This window comes from Elephantulus edwardii, unplaced genomic scaffold, assembly GCF_000299155.1.
Source record: "Elephantulus edwardii isolate Elephantulus edwardi_28Jun2011 unplaced genomic scaffold, EleEdw1.0 scaffold00021, whole genome shotgun sequence".
In the NCBI taxonomy this organism is placed as follows: domain Eukaryota; kingdom Metazoa; phylum Chordata; class Mammalia; order Macroscelidea; family Macroscelididae; genus Elephantulus; species Elephantulus edwardii.
This window is the reverse complement of record NW_006399771.1, coordinates 27078324-27098156: the sequence shown is the minus strand read 5'-3', so window position 1 is coordinate 27098156 and position 19833 is coordinate 27078324. Positions and strand designations below refer to the sequence as shown.

General features: G+C 40.7%; 2 protein-coding genes across 3 annotated transcripts in view; one reads left to right on the top strand and one right to left on the bottom strand.

The window, feature by feature from the left end:
- The window catches only part of TPH2 (tryptophan hydroxylase 2), a 224742-nt gene that overhangs the window by 89581 nt on the left and 115328 nt on the right, over positions 1-19833 (top strand). For both annotated transcript variants that reach the window (XM_006882567.1, XM_006882568.1), the window contains exon 7: positions 11821-11956. In XM_006882567.1, coding sequence (XP_006882629.1) covers positions 11821-11956 — 136 coding nt within the window. The remainder of the gene's footprint in view (positions 1-11820; positions 11957-19833) is intronic.
- LOC102852712 (thioredoxin-like) lies at positions 1602-1919 on the bottom strand. Its single transcript, XM_006882566.1, has one exon. It carries the CDS (start codon positions 1917-1919, stop codon positions 1602-1604), a length of 318 nt encoding a protein of 105 aa, XP_006882628.1.

Sequence of the window (19833 nt, the reverse complement as noted above, 5' to 3'; positions counted from 1 at the left end):
ATGAAATCAGTTAAGTGGAGAAATGACAGCCTTTTAAGCAAATGGTGTTGGCAAAGTTGGAAACCCATCTGCAGAAAACTCAGACAAGACCCACACTTCACATCATACACAAACACCAACTCAAAGAGGTTCAAGGACCTAGGACTAAAACGTCATTAGAGAAAAGCTTGAAAGAATCCTTGAAACACTAATCCACAGCATTAACAGTTTTCCAAGCATCCTGAAAAACCTACAACCAGGAGAGTATAAAATAGATGAATGGTACCTTCCAAGAATCAAATCCCTATGCACATCCAAAAACTTCTCCAACAAGGTAAAAAGGAAAGCCATAGACTGGGAAAAATATTTGGTAATGACATGTCTGATGAGGCACTTATATCTGGAATTTATAAAATACTCGAGCACCACATCAAGATAAATGTAAACAACCCAATATCAAAATGGGCACAGAATATGAACAGACACTTCACCAAAGAAGACATTCAGATGGCGAACACATGAACAAATGTTCAAAATCTCTAGCTCTGAGAGAGATGCAAATCAAAACAACTATGAGATATCATCTCACCCCAGTAAGAATAGCAGAATTCATGAGAACAGCAAGCAACAAATTCTGACGAGGTTGTAGAGAGACTGGAACACTTAATCACTGTTGGTGAGAGTGTAAAATGGTGCAACCAGTGTGGAAGGCAGTATGGTGTTTTCTCAAAAAGTTAGAAATAGGAGTACCATTTGACCCAGCACTTCCACTACTGGGAATATACCCTAAAGAAACCAAAATTGTCATCCAAGCAGATACATGTACACCCATGTTTATTGCTACTTTCTTCACAGTAGCAAAGAGTTGGAACCAACCCAAGTGCCTAGCAACAAACCAATGGATAGAGAAGCTGTGGTATATTCACACAATGGAATATTATGTAGTCCTGAAAAACAAAGAACTCAGGAAATATTAAACAAAATGGGTGACCATGGAGGACGTTATGCTGAGTGAAATATCTCAGTCACAAAAAGACAAATGCTGCAGAATACAACTGTTATAAAACAGAACTGACACTTGGGTTGGGGGAAAAATTAAGAAAATAGGACATAAATAATGTACACAGCTTTGAAACAGACGAGGGAGAGAACTGTATAAAAGGAATATACGATTACATGTTATTGGCATGACAAGAATCCAGAATAAGAGCTGCACAGTAAAGTGGTAATGGTGGGGGGGCTGTATAACAATGAAAGAACTTTTACCAAAGAAAAAAGTGTACTGGAGGCAGAGAAGAAAATGTGCAACAATGAATGAATGGAAACCCAAGTTCTTTAAAAACTTTCATTCAAATTTCAATAAAATAAAAAAAGAAATTATATACTTAAAAATTATATAATGGATGAAATCATATCATGGCTGATATTGAACATTAGTGATTTTCTCTGGGAAAAGTCGGTCAATCATACAGCAGTTTTTTTTTAAAAAGGGTAGAATTAATATTTTATTGTAATTTATAATCAGATGGCAATCAGGCATATAATCTTCATACTTGATCTTTTTTTTTGTAGAAAAAAAAAGTTTTAAACAGCTGGCAGCTGGTTGTTTTCCGTAAATATGATTAAATCAGTTCACTAATGGTGGCTTCAAGCTTTTCCTTGTTAGCACCAGAAAATTCACCCACCTTTTGTCCTTTTTTATAAAACTGAAACGTTGGCATGCATTTGACTTCACACTCTGAAGCAACATCCTGACAGTCATCCACATCAACTTCGAGGAACACCACGTTGCTAAACTTTTCAGATAGGGAATGATAAAAAGGCTTAATCATTTTGCAAGGCCCACACCATGTGGCTGAGAAGTCGACCACTATGAGTTTGTCTCCAGCACCGTTCAGGCATGCCATAAAATCTTCCTTGCTTTCGATCTGCTTCACCATCTTGGCCGTTAGAGTCTGACGAGCGACCATAAGACTTGAAGGGATGGATCCGAAAACCAGACAGAGCTTGGTCTGAGAAAGCGCAACCCACCTTCTTTTATTGTCAGGGGGCGTGGGCCCATACAGCAGTTTTAAAGTATAAATTATGTAGCAGGGCTGTATTGATCGCTGATGTTTCAGTGGTGAACAATATGAGGTATGCATTTACCTCAGGTTCACATTCTGTGTGTTGTTAATGTTGTAATGTGCCGACAAGTCACCTGCGACTCATAGTGACCCTATTTACAACAGCCCTAAACCCTGCTTTATCCTGTGCCAATCTTATTGTCCCTGACACATACCCCAATTACCCAATCACTGAATCAATCCATCTCATTGAGGGTCTTCCTCTCCTGTGCTGTCTCTCTACCCTCTCAAGCATGATGCCCCTCTCCAAGGACTGGTCCCTCCTTGCAACATGTCCAAAGTATGCCAGACAAAACTTCAGAATCCTGACTTCCATGGAGCAGCCTGGTCTTACCCTCTCTAGGATGAACCTGTTTGTTCTTCTAGCAGTCCATGGCATATTCAATACTCCACATCTCAAAGACATCAATTCTCTTTTTATCATCCCTAGTCATTGTCCAGCTTTCTGATGCATAGCAAGTAATTGCAGACTATGGTCTGGATCAGGTGTACTTTAGTCTCTAGACTAACATTGTTGCTTTTCAGTACTTTGGAGAGATCTCTAACAGCAGACATTCCCAATGTAATTTGTCTTTTAATTTCCTGGCTACTGGTTACAAAAGTGTTGATTGTGGAGCCAAGCACTCTGAAGCTGTTAACAATCTCAATCTCTTCACTATCTATCATGATGCTGCCAATCAGCAGAGATACTCTTTGTTTTCTTGACACCAAACTTCAGTCCATATTGAAGGCTGCAGTCTTTTACCTTCTGCAGCAAGCAATTCAGGTCCTCCTCAGTTTCAGCAAGCAGGGTTGTATAATGCAGGGTTGTATAATGTTATGCTCATCTGCATAACGCAGTCAGAGATTGATTTAACATGCAATCAAGATGTATTAATAATAATGGGTAACTAGAATGCAAAAGTTGGGAATAGAGAAGAAGGATCAGTAGTTAGGTAACATGGACTTGGTGACAGAAATTAACCTGGAGATAGAATGATAGAGTTTTGCACAAAGACTTTTTAATTACACATACATTTTATAAGAAACATAAACACAGGCTATACACATGGACTTCACCTGATGGTATGCATAGGAATCAGGTTGATTACATCTCTGCAAAGAACCACTATGGAAGCTCAATATCAGCTGTGAAAACTAGGCCAGAACAGAACACCAACTAACTACTCATATATAAGTGTAAGCGGAAGCTAAAGAAAATGAAATCAACTCCACTGGAACCAAAATGTGACCTTGAGTCTATCCCACCTGAATTTCAAAACCACCTCAGAAACAAGTTTGAGGCCTTGAACACTAATGAGCAACGACCAGATGAGCTGTGGGAGGATATCAAGAATATCATCCATGAAGAATGAAAGTCATTCCCTGTGTGGTCACTCTCTTTTCACTGAAGGTCCTAGCACCTGGGAACATTTCATTGTCCCTCATTCTCTTCCTCACCTGAAAGGGGTCAAAGTTTCGTGGTAACCCTACTCCCTCTTTTGTTCTTCATTGAACTTAAATGTTTGTTCTCTGTTTTGGTTTTTGTTTTTTTTGTTTTTTTTTAAATGTCTCCTTCCCTTTTAGAATGTAATATTCTAAAAACAAAAACTTCATTGCCCACTTTGGCTCCTATTAAGTCACTTCTACATCCTCCTCACTGTTTCACTCTGTGACAGTTTCTTCTCTTGACTCATCAAGCTTTGTTCTAAGGACTCTTTCTCTTGAATTCCTACTCTTCCATACACCAGAGTATCTAATCAGTCTCTGTATTCATTTCCTGCTGTTGCTGAAACAAATACATGTAGTTCTGAGACTATGCGTTAATTCCTATGTCTCTTAATTGGCTTTGTATGCAAGTTGGAAACATTAAGTATTGCTACTTAAATGTTTGTCTTAGTATATGTTGGCTTTATTGTTAGGAGTTGAGTACAACGCATAGCAATCTCTGAACAACAAATCGAAATGCTGTTCTAGCCTCTGCCATTCTCACAATCCTGCTTATCCTCTTTTCATGCACAAAAAAAAAAAATTGAAGAGATACTTCTAGAGACAGTGAAAAATTTTAATTTTAAACTTAATGATATAGAAAGAATAATAATAATAATTAATAATAATAATAATGTTTTATGACTGTTTCAAAGTTTGAACCTGGGGACTAACTATGGTCACAAACAATGTCTTAAAATAGCACTAATTTGGTGAGCTTTGGTGGCCTAGTGGTAGGAAACTGCACTGCAATCCCAGAGGTGCGTGGTTCAAATCCACCAGATGCTCTGCTGAAGAAGGAGGAACAATCGCCTCCTGTACCAGTCAGATCCAATTTGACGGTACACACATTAAAAAAAAAGGAAAAAAATAGCACTAATTTATTATCTCATAGTTCTGGAAGTCAGAGCTCATAATCAAGGTGTTGACAGGTCCGAATTACGGAGTCTGCTCTCATTGTTTGGCATGTGGCTTCATCTTTGAATCACTTCGACCTCTTGCTTCTACCTCGCATCTCAGTCTTTGACTCTCATTGTCTTCCATCCCTCTCAGACAGATTCTTGTGATTACATCAGTTCTGCTTGGATAATCCAAAACACTCTTTCCACCTTAAGATCCTCAACTCAGTCACATTTGCAAAGAGTCTTTATCACATAAAATAGTATTTTCCATTACAGGTATCTTTGAGTGCCATTAGTCAGTGTGCCAGCTTCCAAATATTGACACTTTTGACTTTGATAATCACCCTTAAATTGCCCTTATCTTTCGTTCTAAGATTACCACCCAAGTTGAGGTCCTAATTATATTACATCCTTGGTCCTTGTATCGCTCCTATCTGCTTTCTTGCCCACTGGTTTCAGCTAAAGCTTATCATTCCGAAAATAACAACAAAATAATTTTTTATTTTATATTTGTTTTATTACAAAGTTCATATACATTGTGTTTCACACTATCTATGTATTCACATTGTCTACAGAGATTTTTATGACTGGTAAATGGTTTTTGTAAAGGGCCAGAGTAACATTTTAGACTTTTGGGGACAAAAGGCAATATTCAGCCTGTTACTAAGATGGCAAAGTAATCATGTGATTCCTGGGTAGTGTAAACATTAATGAACTTGACTGTCAAACAAAAATCTGGTGGTTCTAGTACACATAGGTACCTCATGAAAAAGACCTACCAGTTTACTTCTGAAAATCAATAATTGAAAATTCTATGGAGCATAGTCTTACTTGGACAAATGTGAGTCTGTCATGAGTTGGTATTGACTTGATGGAATAGGTAATGTTTAATAATTAAAAGAATGTAAAAACTATTCTTAGGTCACAGGGTGTTAAAAAACAAGTGCCAAGTTGGATTTGGCCTGTCAGCTATCGGAGTTTGCTGATCCTTGTTTATTAGATAAAGTCTGAGCTGCTGATCTCAAGTTTACTTTGGTCCAGCTTTCTAAGTTTGCTCCCTGCTATCACTTCCCTACACAGACTTTCCTCTCTAGCAAGGAGTTAGTCTTCCCCTTCCTGGGATATTGTATCTTCTTCATGGACTTAAATTTTTCTCATTCTTCAATACTCAAAATCAATCCTGTCTTCTTTATGAACCCAAATCAGTCTAGACATTGTGATCTCTCCCCTCTCTGAGTTTGCATCAAGCCTATATGAGAGAGAGAGAGAGAGTGGGAGAGCGGGAGAGTGGGAGGAGAGACGAGAGAGCACGAGAGCGCTGAGATCTACATGCAGGACTATGGGTATGGCCATGGCAGAGGATCCTTAATGTGAATCTCACCTACTGTATTTATCACTAAGGAAAAGAAATCGAGAGAACTGCTGGTTGGTCTTACTACTTAGCAATCAATTTCAGAGGTTAAGATTATATTGTTGTGGTGGTGTACCATTGAGTTAGAACAGACCCACACTGAGCCCCCAACAGGTTTTCAGAGGCAGATAATCGCAGGGGAAGAGATTGCTCATCTGTCTTCTGTGGAGCAGCTGTTGGATTCAAACCACATGCCTTCCGGATTGCAGCACAGCTTCTTGCCACTTGGCCATGAGAGCTCCCTAAGAACATTTATGTATAAGAATCACTTGAGATCTGCAAGAATCATTTGTGGATCTTTTAAGAATATGGATCCTGATTCAGTATTTCTGGGGTGAAAATGCAATGTCTCAGCAGACCTCAACTTGATCATCAACACTAAACTACAAGGTTAATTTCCTTCAAGCCTCTGGTCACAACATTTTTATGAGTTGGTCAGTCTCTAACCTTGTTCATACATGCACCTGTTTAAAGACATCTTATTTAATATGTGTTGTTGACTGATTAACATGTCCCTCCCAGTCAGCAGCATGAACAATACTTGTTTAGCATGCATTTGTTCTGTAAGGCACATCACGGTCTTCTTGGGGTTAGAAACAGTAGATGGTACTCCAACACAGTGCTCAGGGACCACTTTAAACCATGAAATCACCAAGTAGCATAAAAAATGTGAACAATGTGCCACTAAACAGACCGTGAAAAGAACACTTGTTTGCAATATATGAGCAGAAACAAGAAGGCAGCGCATCAGCTAGTTCTTCCTCAGCCTGGGACGTGTGTGTCAGGCAACTCAAAGGTTTTGCGATCTTTTGTATCTATGGATGACAGTGAAAGCTCCATAGGTACTGATTTGGTAGTTACAAAAATTTTTTAGTGATTGAGCTAGTTTTCAATGCAGAATTCACAAATAATGAAGATTAATTGCCTATAATACCTTATGTTATTTTTCAAACCAGATTATAGTCTCTTTAATTACCCTGTCTCTATCATATCCCTCTTTGTTTCTCACATAGTTATGCACATATTATATATTTATGGGGGCTTGATCACCCAAGGAGTCAAGATAAGGCTTGTTTTTTTTACTGTATTGCTTTTAATTCTCTGTAATTAGCATATTATGTCATGATTCATGTCATATTTCTCCTGATGTTAACATTACTTAATATTTTTATTAAAGACGGGAAGAAACCCTGGTTAAGAGGATAAATTCTGGATGCAGAAAACCTAAATTGAGTCTAATGTTCTGTCACTTGCTAGCTGAATTTTTTTTGTTTTTTTTTCTTATAGATTTTATTTTTAACAAATGCCACTTCTGTTCTTGTCATTTAACATTTTTTCCCCTTTTTAAAAAATTTATTATTAATTTCAATGAAAATTTACAGAGACTTTGGATTTCCATTCATTCATTGTTGCACTTTTCTCCCCTCCCAACCTACCCTTCTAGTACACTACCCTCTTGGAAAAGTAAAAGAAAAAATCTTTCATTGTTTTACAATCCCTCCCTCAGGTCCACTCCACTATACAGCCTTTACTTTGGACTCCTGTCATGACAAAAATACCTAATAATTTTCCCTCTTAAACAGTTTTCTACCTCATCTGTTTCAATGCAGTATACATTATTGAACCCATCCTTCTCAGTCTCCTCCCAACCCTGAGGTCAGTCCTGCTTTACAACAGTGGCACCATGCAGTATTTGTCCTTTTGTGACTGAGATACTTCACTCAGCATAATGTCCTCCAGGGTCACTCATTTTGAATAATATTGCATGAGTTCCTTGTTTTTCAATGCAGTGTAGTATTCCATTGTGTAAATATACCACAGTTTTTCTATCCATTCGTTTGTTGATGGGCACTTAGGTTGTTTCCAACTCCTTGCTATTGTGAACAAAGCTGCAATAAACATAGGTGTGCGTATATCTGCTTGGATGGCCCTTATGGCCTCTTTGGGGTATATTCCCAGTAGTGGAATTGCTAGGTCGAATGATATCTCTATTTGCAACTTTTTGAGAAAGCGCCTTACCACCTTTCACAGTGGTTGCATGATTTTACACTCCCACGAACAGTGAATAAGGGTTCAAGTTTCTCCATAACCTTGCCAGCATTTATTGCTTGCTGTTCTGTTAAATTTTGCAGTTATGACTGGGGTGAGATGATATCTCATAGTTGTTTTAATTGTTGGTTTTAAATGCCATCAACTTGAGTACAACTCAATGCGATCCTATGAACAACAGATCTGAACTCTGTCCTAGCCTGCTTCATTCTTGTAATTCTTGACACATTTGAGCCCAGTGCCACAGACACTACTAAATAAGTCCATCTCATTGAGAGTCTTCCCCTCCTTTGCTAATCATCCACCTTTCCAGGCGTTATATCCCTTTTAAAGGAATAGCCTTTCCTAACAACATGCCCAAAATATGTGCAATGGAACACCTCCATCTTTGCCTCTAAAGAGAACTCTGGTTATATTTACTCCAAGACTTATCTGTTTATTCTTTTGATAGTCCATGAGATATTCAGCACTCTTCTCCAATGCCAACACTCAATTATATCGATTCCTCTCCTGTCATCCTTCTTCATCGATCAAATTGCAGATGCAGGCAGAGAATTGGAAAGACTGGGGCTTGTATTAGGTACACCTTAGCCTTTAAACATGACATAATTATTCTTCAGAACTTTGGAGAGGTCCATGACAGCTGACTTTCCCCAATGCTATATGTCTTCTCATCTCCTGAGTGCTGGTACTAAGGGTATTGACTATGGATCTAAGCAAGATGAAATAACTGACAATTTCAACCTTTCTCCTTCTATCATGATGTTGCCTCTTAACCCAGGGTTGAGGATTTTTAGTTTTTTTTTATTTTGAGATCTGGTGGACTAGTGCTAAGGAGTTGGGCTGCCACCCAAAATGCATGAGGTTCAAATCAGTGGCTCTGTGCAAGAAAGACTGGCCATATCCTCCCATGTGATTAACTGCCTCTTAAAACCCACTGAAGGGCCAGTTATGAGTTGGTTCCAACTCAATAATACACAGTAACAGAATCAAATTGACCTTAGATGAGGCTCTCTTAATTCTTTCTGCCTCAGTTTCCTACTCTGTAAGTGGAAATAATAATTATACTACATCACAAGAGTGCTGTGAGGGAGAAGGTAATGGACGTGCCTGACACACAATGAGCATAGCACAGAGTCTTAGCTATTTTTATTAATAGTAGTATTACTCACAGCCTTTGGCAGACAGGTTGCTGGGAATTCATTTTGCATTACTCATTCACACATAGTCAGCACAATGTAAGTGTGTGAGTCACCTCTGATTCATGGTAGCCCTAAATAGTGTTTCCTAGGGTCTTCAATGTCTATTTGGTTTTTCAGAAGTAGGTCACTAGGCTTTTATTCCAGAGTTCTTCAGGGTGGAGTTGAACATACAAACTTTCCTTTAAAAAAAGGAGTGTGTTGCTTCCTTCACCCAGGAACTACACAAATGAAATATCTTGGATGTAACTATTTAATAAATATCCCCCTCAAGCTCATTACTCTTGAGTTGGAACTGACTCATAGTTGACTGTCCAACAGTTTTTCTGAGGCTGTAAATCACACAGGAGGGGATTGCCCATCTTTCTCTCAGTAGAGGTGCTGGTGGATTCAAACTGCCTGAGAGCTGTGACCTCTGGGCTAACAGAGCTACTCTGTATGATTAGGCCACCACAGCTCCCTTGTGGATAATTGCATATGGTTTTTCTTATACACATACAAATACATAACTATTACAAATAGATGCTTTTGTAATGTGCGATAGAATCGCCGGTCACTCATAGCAACCCTGAAGCCTGCCCTATCCTGAGCCAGTCTCACTGCCTCCAGTACACCTACCACTATTACCCCATTTGTTACGTCAATCGTCTCATCTAGGGTCTTATATAACTAATAAAATTTTTAAAATACTGCTATGGTAAGAAGCTATGCTGTAATCCCAAAGACATGCAGTTCAAATCCACCAGCTGCTCTGTGGGAGAAGGATGGGAAATCTCCTCTCGTGTGATTAACTGCCTCTCAAAACTCACTGGAGGGTCAGCTATGGGTTGGTTCTGACTCGATGGTACACAACAACAAACAACTTGTGTACTGTGGCTTGCATTCCACATGTGGGATAAACTATATAAGTGATAGACTAAAAGAAAAAAAAATGTACTGGTCCTTTGGACACTCAGTTGTGACCAATTCAAAGCAAGGACTTTTGGGATGCTAAGACACCAGTCTGAAAAAATAAAAAAAAAAAAGACACCAGTCTGATGAGGCAGGAGGTCGGGATTTATTCCAGCTACGTGCCAAAAGCCCCAAATGAGCTTGTTTTATAAGCCTAATTGTTTCTTATCTTTTAAAACTATTTCCCACAATTCCGAGATACTCTCCTAATGGGCTGAGCTTTTCAGACTGGGGAGAGGGTGTCCTGACAATGCTGGCATCAGGAATGAGAACAGCTCTCCTGTCGTATGTTTTCTGGTCCTTCATGAGAGGGAAACCTTAGGTAGTTCCGACACTGAAAACACAGTTGACCCACCAAACAGACTTAGTGGCGTTAGGCCTTTTAATACATACTACTGTATTCTGCTTGCTTTGTCCCCACCAATAGAGCTTGCAGAGTTTTAGTCCATCTATCTCTTCAACCAATTTGTCTTGAAGGAAATGCAACCAGAGGACTCCTTAGAGGCAAGGATGGGAAACATTATTTCACTTGCTTTGGATGTATTTTCAAGAGAACAGTCTCTTGAGAGAGACGTCATGCTGGGAAAAGTAGTAGTGGTTGTTAGGTGCCATCAAGTTGAGTACAACTCACAGCAACCCTCTGAACAAAAGATCTGAATGCTGTCCTGTCTTGCGCAATCCTCACACTTCCTGACACACAAGAGCCCTTTGCAGCAGTCACCTTGTCAGTCCACCTGGTTGAGGGCCTTCCTCTTCTTTGCCAATCCTCCACCCTTCCCAACATTATGTCCCTCTCTAAGCAATAGCCCCTCCTAGCAACAGGCCCAAAGTATGTGAGGTGAAGCCTCATCCTTCTTGCCTCCAAAGAGCACTCCAGCTGCACTGTCTCCAAGACATATCTGTTCATTCTGTTGGCCGTCCATGAGATGTTCACGGCCCTTCTCCAACATCACAGCTCAAGGGAAATGTAGAGAGAGGATCAGCAGAACAGAGGACGATCCTCAGTGAGACGAATTGGAACAGTATCTACCACAGTGAGCTTGAGCATGACAGAGGCTGTGAGGACAGTGCAGGACAGGGCAGGGCTGAGATCTACTGTTCATGACAAAGATCATGATGGTGGCACAGGACAGTTCTCCATAGCTTCCTATTCATAAGGTGGTTATGCATTGTAGTTGATTAGACAGCGCTAACAGCCTCTTTAACTTAATGGTCATTAATAGGATTGTTTTAATAATAACCTAGAATACAAATATATAGAGTGAAGGGGCTAGGAGGCATCACTATGATAATAGAAGGCTGCCAGGTGAACGGATCCCAAGATGCTACTCAAGGGCTCCAGTCCCTGTACATTTGTGAAGACATGCAGAGAATGGTCCCTGGTCATGTCTTTTTTAACAATATCAGGAAATAGTGGGAAATAGATGTCACTTTAGATTGTTACCTGAGGTTTCTTGACGTATTTGCCTCTTGAATTTGAATCCTTAAGTATCTCATCTTCTTTCTATTTGAATAAATGTGTCATTCTCCTGGAAACCAATGCTTGGGAGTGTATTTCACTATCTTGTTCTCCCGGTGTGATAAGAGTGAATCATGTGTGCCATTCAACTGGTAAGAATTTTGGTACGTTGGTTCCTTTATTTCCAGAACATCCTTGGACAGAATTGAAATTCCTTCTTGTGCATGCCAGTGCGGCTGAGTTCACATTTCATTGGCTCTTTCTCTTGTCTCTTTAGAAAGGTCTGGGTTCACTGTGAGGCCAGTGGCAGGATACCTGAGTCCACGAGACTTCCTGGCAGGACTGGCCTACAGAGTGTTCCACTGCACTCAGTACATCCGGCATGGCTCGGACCCCCTCTACACCCCAGAACCGTAAGTACTCTTGTCCCACCCCAAGTTCAGCGTAGACCATCACATGGCAGATGCCAATGGCACGTTGCTGGACAGTGACTTAGGCTTCTCTTCTACCTCCACCTTTCAGGCCCGTGAAAACCATGTCATTTATGAAAGGCTCTTGGAGAATCCAGTGGTTATCAGGTACCATAGAATAAAGATCAGATGCTTCTGCTGGGCCTACAAGGATCTGATAGTCTAGCTCCAGTTGTCTCTCCAGCTTTATGCCCAACACGGAGCCTTCTACTTTGACTAGGTTGTTGATGACATTGTTTCTTTCTTTTTTAAAAAAATGCATACATTTTATAAAGCCATATTCCATAAATAATGATTTTAGAGCTATATTGCCTTTAAAGAAGAAAAAAATCCCAAACCAAGCCCACTGCCTTTGAGTCAAGGCTGACATATAGCAATTCTGCCGTGGGTTTCCAAAGCTGTAAATCTTCGCCGAAGGAGACTGGCCAGTTTTCTCCCTTGGTACAGCTGGTGGGTTTGAACTGCCAACCTTTTGGTTAGTAGCCCAGCACACTACCATTATGTCATCAGAGCTGCCTTTAAAGAAGCAAAGTTCAGGCCCAAATTTCAATAATAAAGATACTAAGAGTGAACAAACGATAAAGATAGAGTGCAGAAAAAGAGTACTACTCTGTTGGAAGAGTATTGCATATATGGACAGGAGAACAAATAGGTTACCCCTAGAGAGGATGAAACCAGGCTGCTTCTTGGAGACAAGGATTCTGAGGCTTATGTCTGATGTACTTTTGGCGTATTGAAAGGAGGGACCAGTCCTTGGAGAGGGACATCAAGCTTGGAAGGGTGGAGGGACAGCATAAGAGAGGAAGACCCTTGATGAGATGGATTGACACAGTGTCTGAGGTAGTGGGGGTATGTGTGTCAGAGACAATTAAGTTGGTACAGGATAGACTAGGGTTCAGGGCTATTGTACATAGGGTGGCTATGAGTTACAAGTGACTCAATGGCACAAAACAACAATGACAACAACAACAACAACAACATATTCTTGGATTATCTGGAAACAGATAATCTTGCCCTAAAGTATGAGTAGGGAGACAGCATATATACAGGTAGATAATGTGAAGTCAAATAGTGCTGAGTGTTATGAGGACAAATAGGAAACATTGTGGCTAACCTTGAGAAGAATAGGAATCCCAAAACACTTAATTGTGCTCATGCAAAACCCATGCTTGAGTCAGGAAACAGTCCTCAGAATAGAGCAAGGTTTAAAATTAGGAAAGGAGTGTGTCAGGAATGTGTCCTACCTCCGTACCTTTTCAATCTATATGCAGAAAAGATCATTTGGGAGGCTGGGCTCTATAAAGAGGAATGTATCATTAGGATTGGAGGAAGACTCATCAACAACTCACATTATGCAGATGACACAACCTTGCTTGCTGAAACTGAGGAGGACCTGAAGCACTTAATGCAGAAGGTCAAGGACTTCAGTCTTCCATATGGATTGAAGTTCAACATCAAGAAAACAAAGATTCTCACTACTGGGCCAATTGGCAGTACCAGCTGATGGAGAAGAGATTGAGATTGTTAACAATTTCAGCTTGGTTGGTTCCACAATCAACATTTTTGATTGTTGACCAGCAGTCAGGAAATCAAAAGACAAATCAAAAGGGAAAAGATGCTTTCAGGGACCTCTCCAGAGTGCTGAAGAGCAACAATGTCACTCTAGAGACTAAGGTGCACCTGATCTAAGCCATGATCTTCACAATTACTTGCTATGCATTAGACAACTAGACACTGACAAAGGATGATAGAAGAAGAATTGATGCTTTAGAGCTGTGGTTCTGGGGAAGAATTTTTTTTGAGAAGAACATTTTATGTTACTGAACATACAATCAACTACCAAAAGAAAGAAAAAAAAAAACACACCAGGTTGGTCATAGAGAGGGTGAAGCCAAGTTTCTCCTTGGAGGCAAAGATTTTTAAAGCTCCATCTCACTTACTTTGTGGATGTTGCCAGGAGGAACTAGTCCTTGGAGAAGTCATCATGCTTGGAGGGGTGGAAGGGTGGTGCAGGAGCCGAAGATCCTGGATGAGATGGATTTACCCAGTAACAGGGGTTATGGGGCAGGTGTGTCAGAGACAGTGGGACTGGCTGTACATAGGGTTGCCATGAGTTGCAGGCAACTCAACAGCACAAAACAACTACAGGAGATGGAGAGTAAGGGAGACTGTGTTTTTGGATTGGCTCCTAGTACAGTCTCTCAGGAAGTGACAGTGGGACAACATCCTGAGTGTGAACATCTGGGCGACTCTTGGGCTCAGAGAACAGAGATGCAGACATCCTAGGGCTCGAGGCGCCTGCATGGACTTCACTGGATGTCTTTGGGTCTCTGCCTACTTGGACTCTATTCAGACAAGTATCTAGCACTAATCTTAACCTAGTTTGTTATCCACTGTTCTTCAGGCCACTCAGTTTATCATTTTGCTCATGGAATGTGGTTTTACTTGAATAACCTTGTGATTAATGGGCTGCCATGGGGAGCCCATTCACTATGGAAGAGAGAGCGCTTAAAGGGGCAGACAGTTGAATAGTGGATGACAGCCTAGGTGAGCAGGGATTAGAGCCTGTCTCTGAAGTCCTTTCCTCCTCCTCTGAAATCCTTTCCTTCCTCAGCTGAATGAGGTCCACTGACCAGGTGGGTCCCTGCAGGGTCACTCTTTGATTTCTCAGCTTCTTCTAGCATCTCTAAAAGGATTTTCAGGGCAAACAAAGGTTACTTATAGGACTCCAGACATTTGGAAAAGAAATGCTTCTTAAAGTGGAATGCATTCTCAAAGGTTTGTGGGAGTTAGAAAGGCAATCTCTAAATCTAGCCCAGAGGGTTTACAAATGGCTGTGTTTACAAATAGCAGGCACTTTGTTAGTTCCCTTTGAATAACTGGCCCTCCTGAGACCTGCCATAGCGTGCCAATAGGTATGCAGAGAGAGCTCACAAAGAAATGAGATTTTAGCCACAGAGGTCTATAAAATTTGGGGATAATGTGTTACATTTTTACCAAAGTACTTTCAGGCAATTCATTCAGCAAACATTTATTTGCAATGCTAGGAGGGAGGTGCAGTGGATTCAAAGATGAATAAAATATAGCTGCTGCTTTTGAGAGCAACTCACATTCTAGCAGGGGAGATAGAAACATGAATAATTATGAAAGAACATGCTTAGGGCTATAATTGAGGTGGGTGCGAAGTGATAGAGTAATACAGAGATTGGCATAGAAGGCATTTCAGAGAAAATAGAAATTGATAGTAAGATTTGACTTTTTATACTTTGGCCATATTATCAGAAGGAGCCAGTGTTTGGAAAAAGACATCATGCTCAGAGAAGTAGAGGGTCAGTGAAGGAAAGGAGAACTTTCAGTGAGATGGATTGCTACAACAGTGGGCTTAACCACAGCAGAAATTATGAGGTTGGTCAAGGAACAGGGGGGTTTCTTACTAAGAGTCAGAGTCAACTTGACAGCACTAATAACAACAATAAACTGAGCAGGGTCTGGAAGGGTGGCGATGAATTTTGGTTTTAGACAAGGTAGAGCGAGGAGGAAAAGAAATGGCAAAGGCAAGGGCAAAGACTGGCGAACTTGAAGAGATCTTAGCGAGCAAGGCATGTTTGTCTAAAGTGGTCACAGCACAGGTTATGGTTTAGGGTTGTACTGACACTACATAGGTTAAAACACAGTGTAAAACCCAGTTAGTTACCCAGTGAATTGATCTTGACTAATCACACCCACATATGTGTTATCGTCATTATTGTGTACCATAGAGTTGGAACCGACCCATAACAGACCCTTCAGCGGTTTTCAGAGGCAGTTAATCACATGGGAGGAGATTGCCCATTCTTCTCCTGCAGAGTAGCTGGTAGCCTTGAACCACATGCCTTTGGGATTGCAGTGCAGCTTCTTGGCACTAGACCACCAGAGCTTCCTACATATGTGCTAGTAGAGCTATTATTTGTATAGTTTTCAACAGAAGAGTTTTTGGGGAGATTACCAGACCTTTCTTCTGAGGTTCCTCTGGAAGATTTTAACCTTTAATTTTACAGTTAGCAGTTATACACATGAACTCTTTGCACCATGCGGGGATTCATGGTAAAGGGTTATTTATCGATTTATGACATTTGAGCTCAAATTTGTAGGCAATGTGAGGAGAATCATCCACGTTCTTAAGTGTGATCAGGTGTTAGAAAACACGGTAACTAAGGGCAGAAGTGGAGGATGCAGAGAGCATAGAATGGATAGAGAGACACTGGCATCAACAGAACCAGTCACCGAGCCCATGTTCCCAAGGAGGAGAACTAGAAAAGGCCAATGAGATTAGACAGGAGGATATTCATTTGCAAAATCTAGTGGAGACTACTAGATAATTGGCACTACTTGAAGATTACGAAGGGAATGAGAAGTGAGCCCAATTGCAGAGTTAAGTATATGAATTCAAAGCTTTCATCGTATGTTAGAGTGTTCTCTTCTACACTGATTCTTTTGACTACACAACTAGGAAGAAACTTAAGGGACAGAAAATGTGTGGTTCACTCATATTGTTATTTGTGGCTATGGAGTGTGGTTCTTACACATGATGTGTTCACAGTAAGCAAGTTGAACAAAATTATGTGTGTTCCATTGAGGTTTCATTAGTTAATTTCCAGAAGAAAGGCCTTTCTTCCTAGGCTGCCTGAGTCTGGAAGCTCTGTGGAAACTTGCCTAACATAGGCGACCCAGCTCATGTTTGAACTATTGGTAGCAAAGCTTCTAGTATCATAGCAACATACCAGCTATCACAGTATAACAAACTAATAGACATATGGTAGAACATTAACTTCAAAGCCCTTTTATTTTGCAGGGTTTAGATCATTCATTTGCTTTTAAAAATCATTTTATGAATAAGTAATCCATGTATATAAAGAGCTTGATAGCTTAGTAGATTGAGTTACACTGCCAATCCAAAGATGAGTGGTTCAAGTCTACCAGCTGTTCCACAGAAGATGGGAAATTTCCTCTTGTGTGGCATATTGCTTCTGAAAACTGCAAGAAGTTGAGCTACGAGTCTTACTCATAGCTTCTTACTCAACGGCATATCACACTAACAAGAGCAATAACACTGCATGTATATGGGTCAGAATGAAAAGTGAGTTCTTTTACCTTTTTATACTCAGTTAATCCTTCCCATGTCCTCTTGAGTGGTTGCATGCTTGGCTTCAACCCAAAAGGTCAGTGGTTTGAACCCACCCCTTGCTCTGAGGGAGAAAAGATCTGGAGTTCTAGTCTTGTAGTTATCATAGCCTAAGACACCCTAGGGACAGTTCTCCCCCATCACATGAGATTGCTATGAGCCCAGATTGACTCAGACAGAGCACAAAACAACAGCAATATCCCTCCCCAGAGGTGACATGCTGCCAAGTTCCTATACATCCTTTCAGAAATGCTTTACACAGACAAAAATGGCTGCAAAGATCCCTTTAATCCTCATGTATTGCAAAGCCCTAAGTCCCTTCTTAGCCATGTGTGGGGAATCTGTGGGACTCTGTACTCTGAGTGCTGTTTCCTGCCCAAACGCTTTCAGAGGCATTGTCTTTGTAATGAAATCCCATTTCCGCAATTGAAAACCAACAAGAGGGCAGATTTTCCAATTTGTGAAGTTCAACTTGGCTACCGTGTTTGGTGCTTGTCCTCTGCTTCCAAATGAGTGCCTTCAATTGCTGAGCTGCTGTAGTGGAGGCAGCACTAATGAGACAAAGGTGAGCGCCCTGAAGATGTAGGTAGAAATGAGGCTGAATGTAGCAAAAAGACTTTATATGAAGAAGAATTTGATTTGTTTTCCCTTTGCAGACTGCATAGACTGTATTTTGGTATCACAGCTTTCAACTCGCGTTTTTAAACATGTCTTTAGTGTGTAAACATTTTAATGACTCTGGGTTCTCTACACCTGTAAGAGATTGAATTAGGGAAAAAAGTGGTGGTTGAAGCCGTGGGAACTTTTCTGGCTTGGGAGGACGTGGAGGGAGTCCTGGTGAATGAGTCCTGGTTTTCCTGGAGAGAGGAATTGCTTGACCGTGTGTTTTTACCTGGACTTTAGGATGGCTTTTCCACTAGAAGGGAGATATCATTGCCCTTTCTTTCACTGGGCAGTGCCTGAGGCAATGACTCTGTGTCTCATTGATGCATGACTGTATCAGCTTGGTATTCAATCCGGTATTGAAATTTCCAAATGATTTCTTTAAAAATAGTCAATTGAGTCAAATTCAAGATCATTCAAATTATAGCTTCTATCTCAGTCACTGAGATAAGAAGGAAAGAGACGCAGTTATAAGTTAGATGCTCTGGGCAGTTCCTGGTAAATATATAGGTATATCTGTATCTATTGAACATATGAATCTGCCAGTTGCTTTACAGGAGAAGGATGGATAATCTATTCCTGTGTGATTGACTGCTTCTGAAAACTTGCTGGAAGGTCAGCTATGGATTGTTCCTATTCAAAGATATACAGCAATAACAACAATGGCTTCAGGCTTTTTTGTTCATTGGGTTGTTACAAGTCGTGCTTGAGTGGAAGGCAATCAACAACAACGATATATCTATATATATAGTTTTGTGTATTGTCGAGTCAGAACTGACCCATAGCTGACTCTCCGGCGGGTTTTTATAGGCAGTTAATCGCACTGGGGGAGACTGTCCATCCTTCCACTCTGGAGCCACTGGTGGATCCACACCATGTGCCTTGGGGATTGCAGCACAGCTTCTTGCCACTAGACCACCCCACTACGATCACCCACAGACTCCTGGCACCTGGTGTGCTGAGGAATCTAGCTAAGGTGAGACTACTCAATCATCACTGTATATCTCTATCCTCTGTTCCTGAGGTTCTAAAATCCTAGGCCCTACTCTTGCAGAAAGCTCTTGGTTTTAGTACGGGTAGTGGGGTGGCCTAGTGGCAAAAAGTAGAGAAATATAGTTAATCTTTTATGTGATTTTCTGCCTCTGACAACCTGCTGGACAGTCAGCTATGGGTTGTTTCTTCCATCCTCACACTCTTTGCTGTACGTATGCCCATTGTTTCAGGCACCATGTTGATTAATTTCATTAAGAATCTTCTCTTTTTCACTGACAAGTTTTCCAAGAACTGATCACTCCTGACATTATGCCCAAAGCAGGTAAGGCAAAGTCTTACAATCTTTGCCTGGATGCATTTCTTTCAGAACGTGTTTGTTCTTTTGGTAGTCCATTCATTGTTCTTCACCACTGACACAATTTAAAGGCATCATTTCTTCTGTCTCCCTTATTTGTTGCCCCACTTTCCCATACTTACAAAGCAACTAAAAATTCCATGGCTTGGCTCAGGAACCATGGCCTGGCTCTGTCTGTAAAGTGACATCTTTGCTCTTCAGCACTTTAAATGAGTCCCTGGCAGTAGATAGGTTAACATTGCTGCTCAAATTGCCAATGATTTCTGAACTTTGTGTTGGGATTTTGTTCCTGTGTGATCGATGTCCTAGTTCACCCTTCTTGCTTAGCCAGAGGAATGGAGCCAGGCAGAAGAGACCTGGGGAGGGGACAGTGTTCAAGCACCAAGGTAGTACAGTATACTACAGTATACAGCAACTTCAGTGTTTCATCAGAGGGCGGACCTTTAGTGTGGGGGGCATTAAGGTGTAGGACAAAGCTTTTTATTAGAGAGCGGGGATGAGAAGAAAAAGAGAAGCAGGCAGGACTGAAGGTAAAAAAAAGTACTTTTAGACTATTCATAGTCTAAAAGTATTATATTTTAGGGCATTATTTTTACCGTAGGAGTATGCAATGAGGGTTGTAGAGTGGATTATATTTGGGGCTAGGGG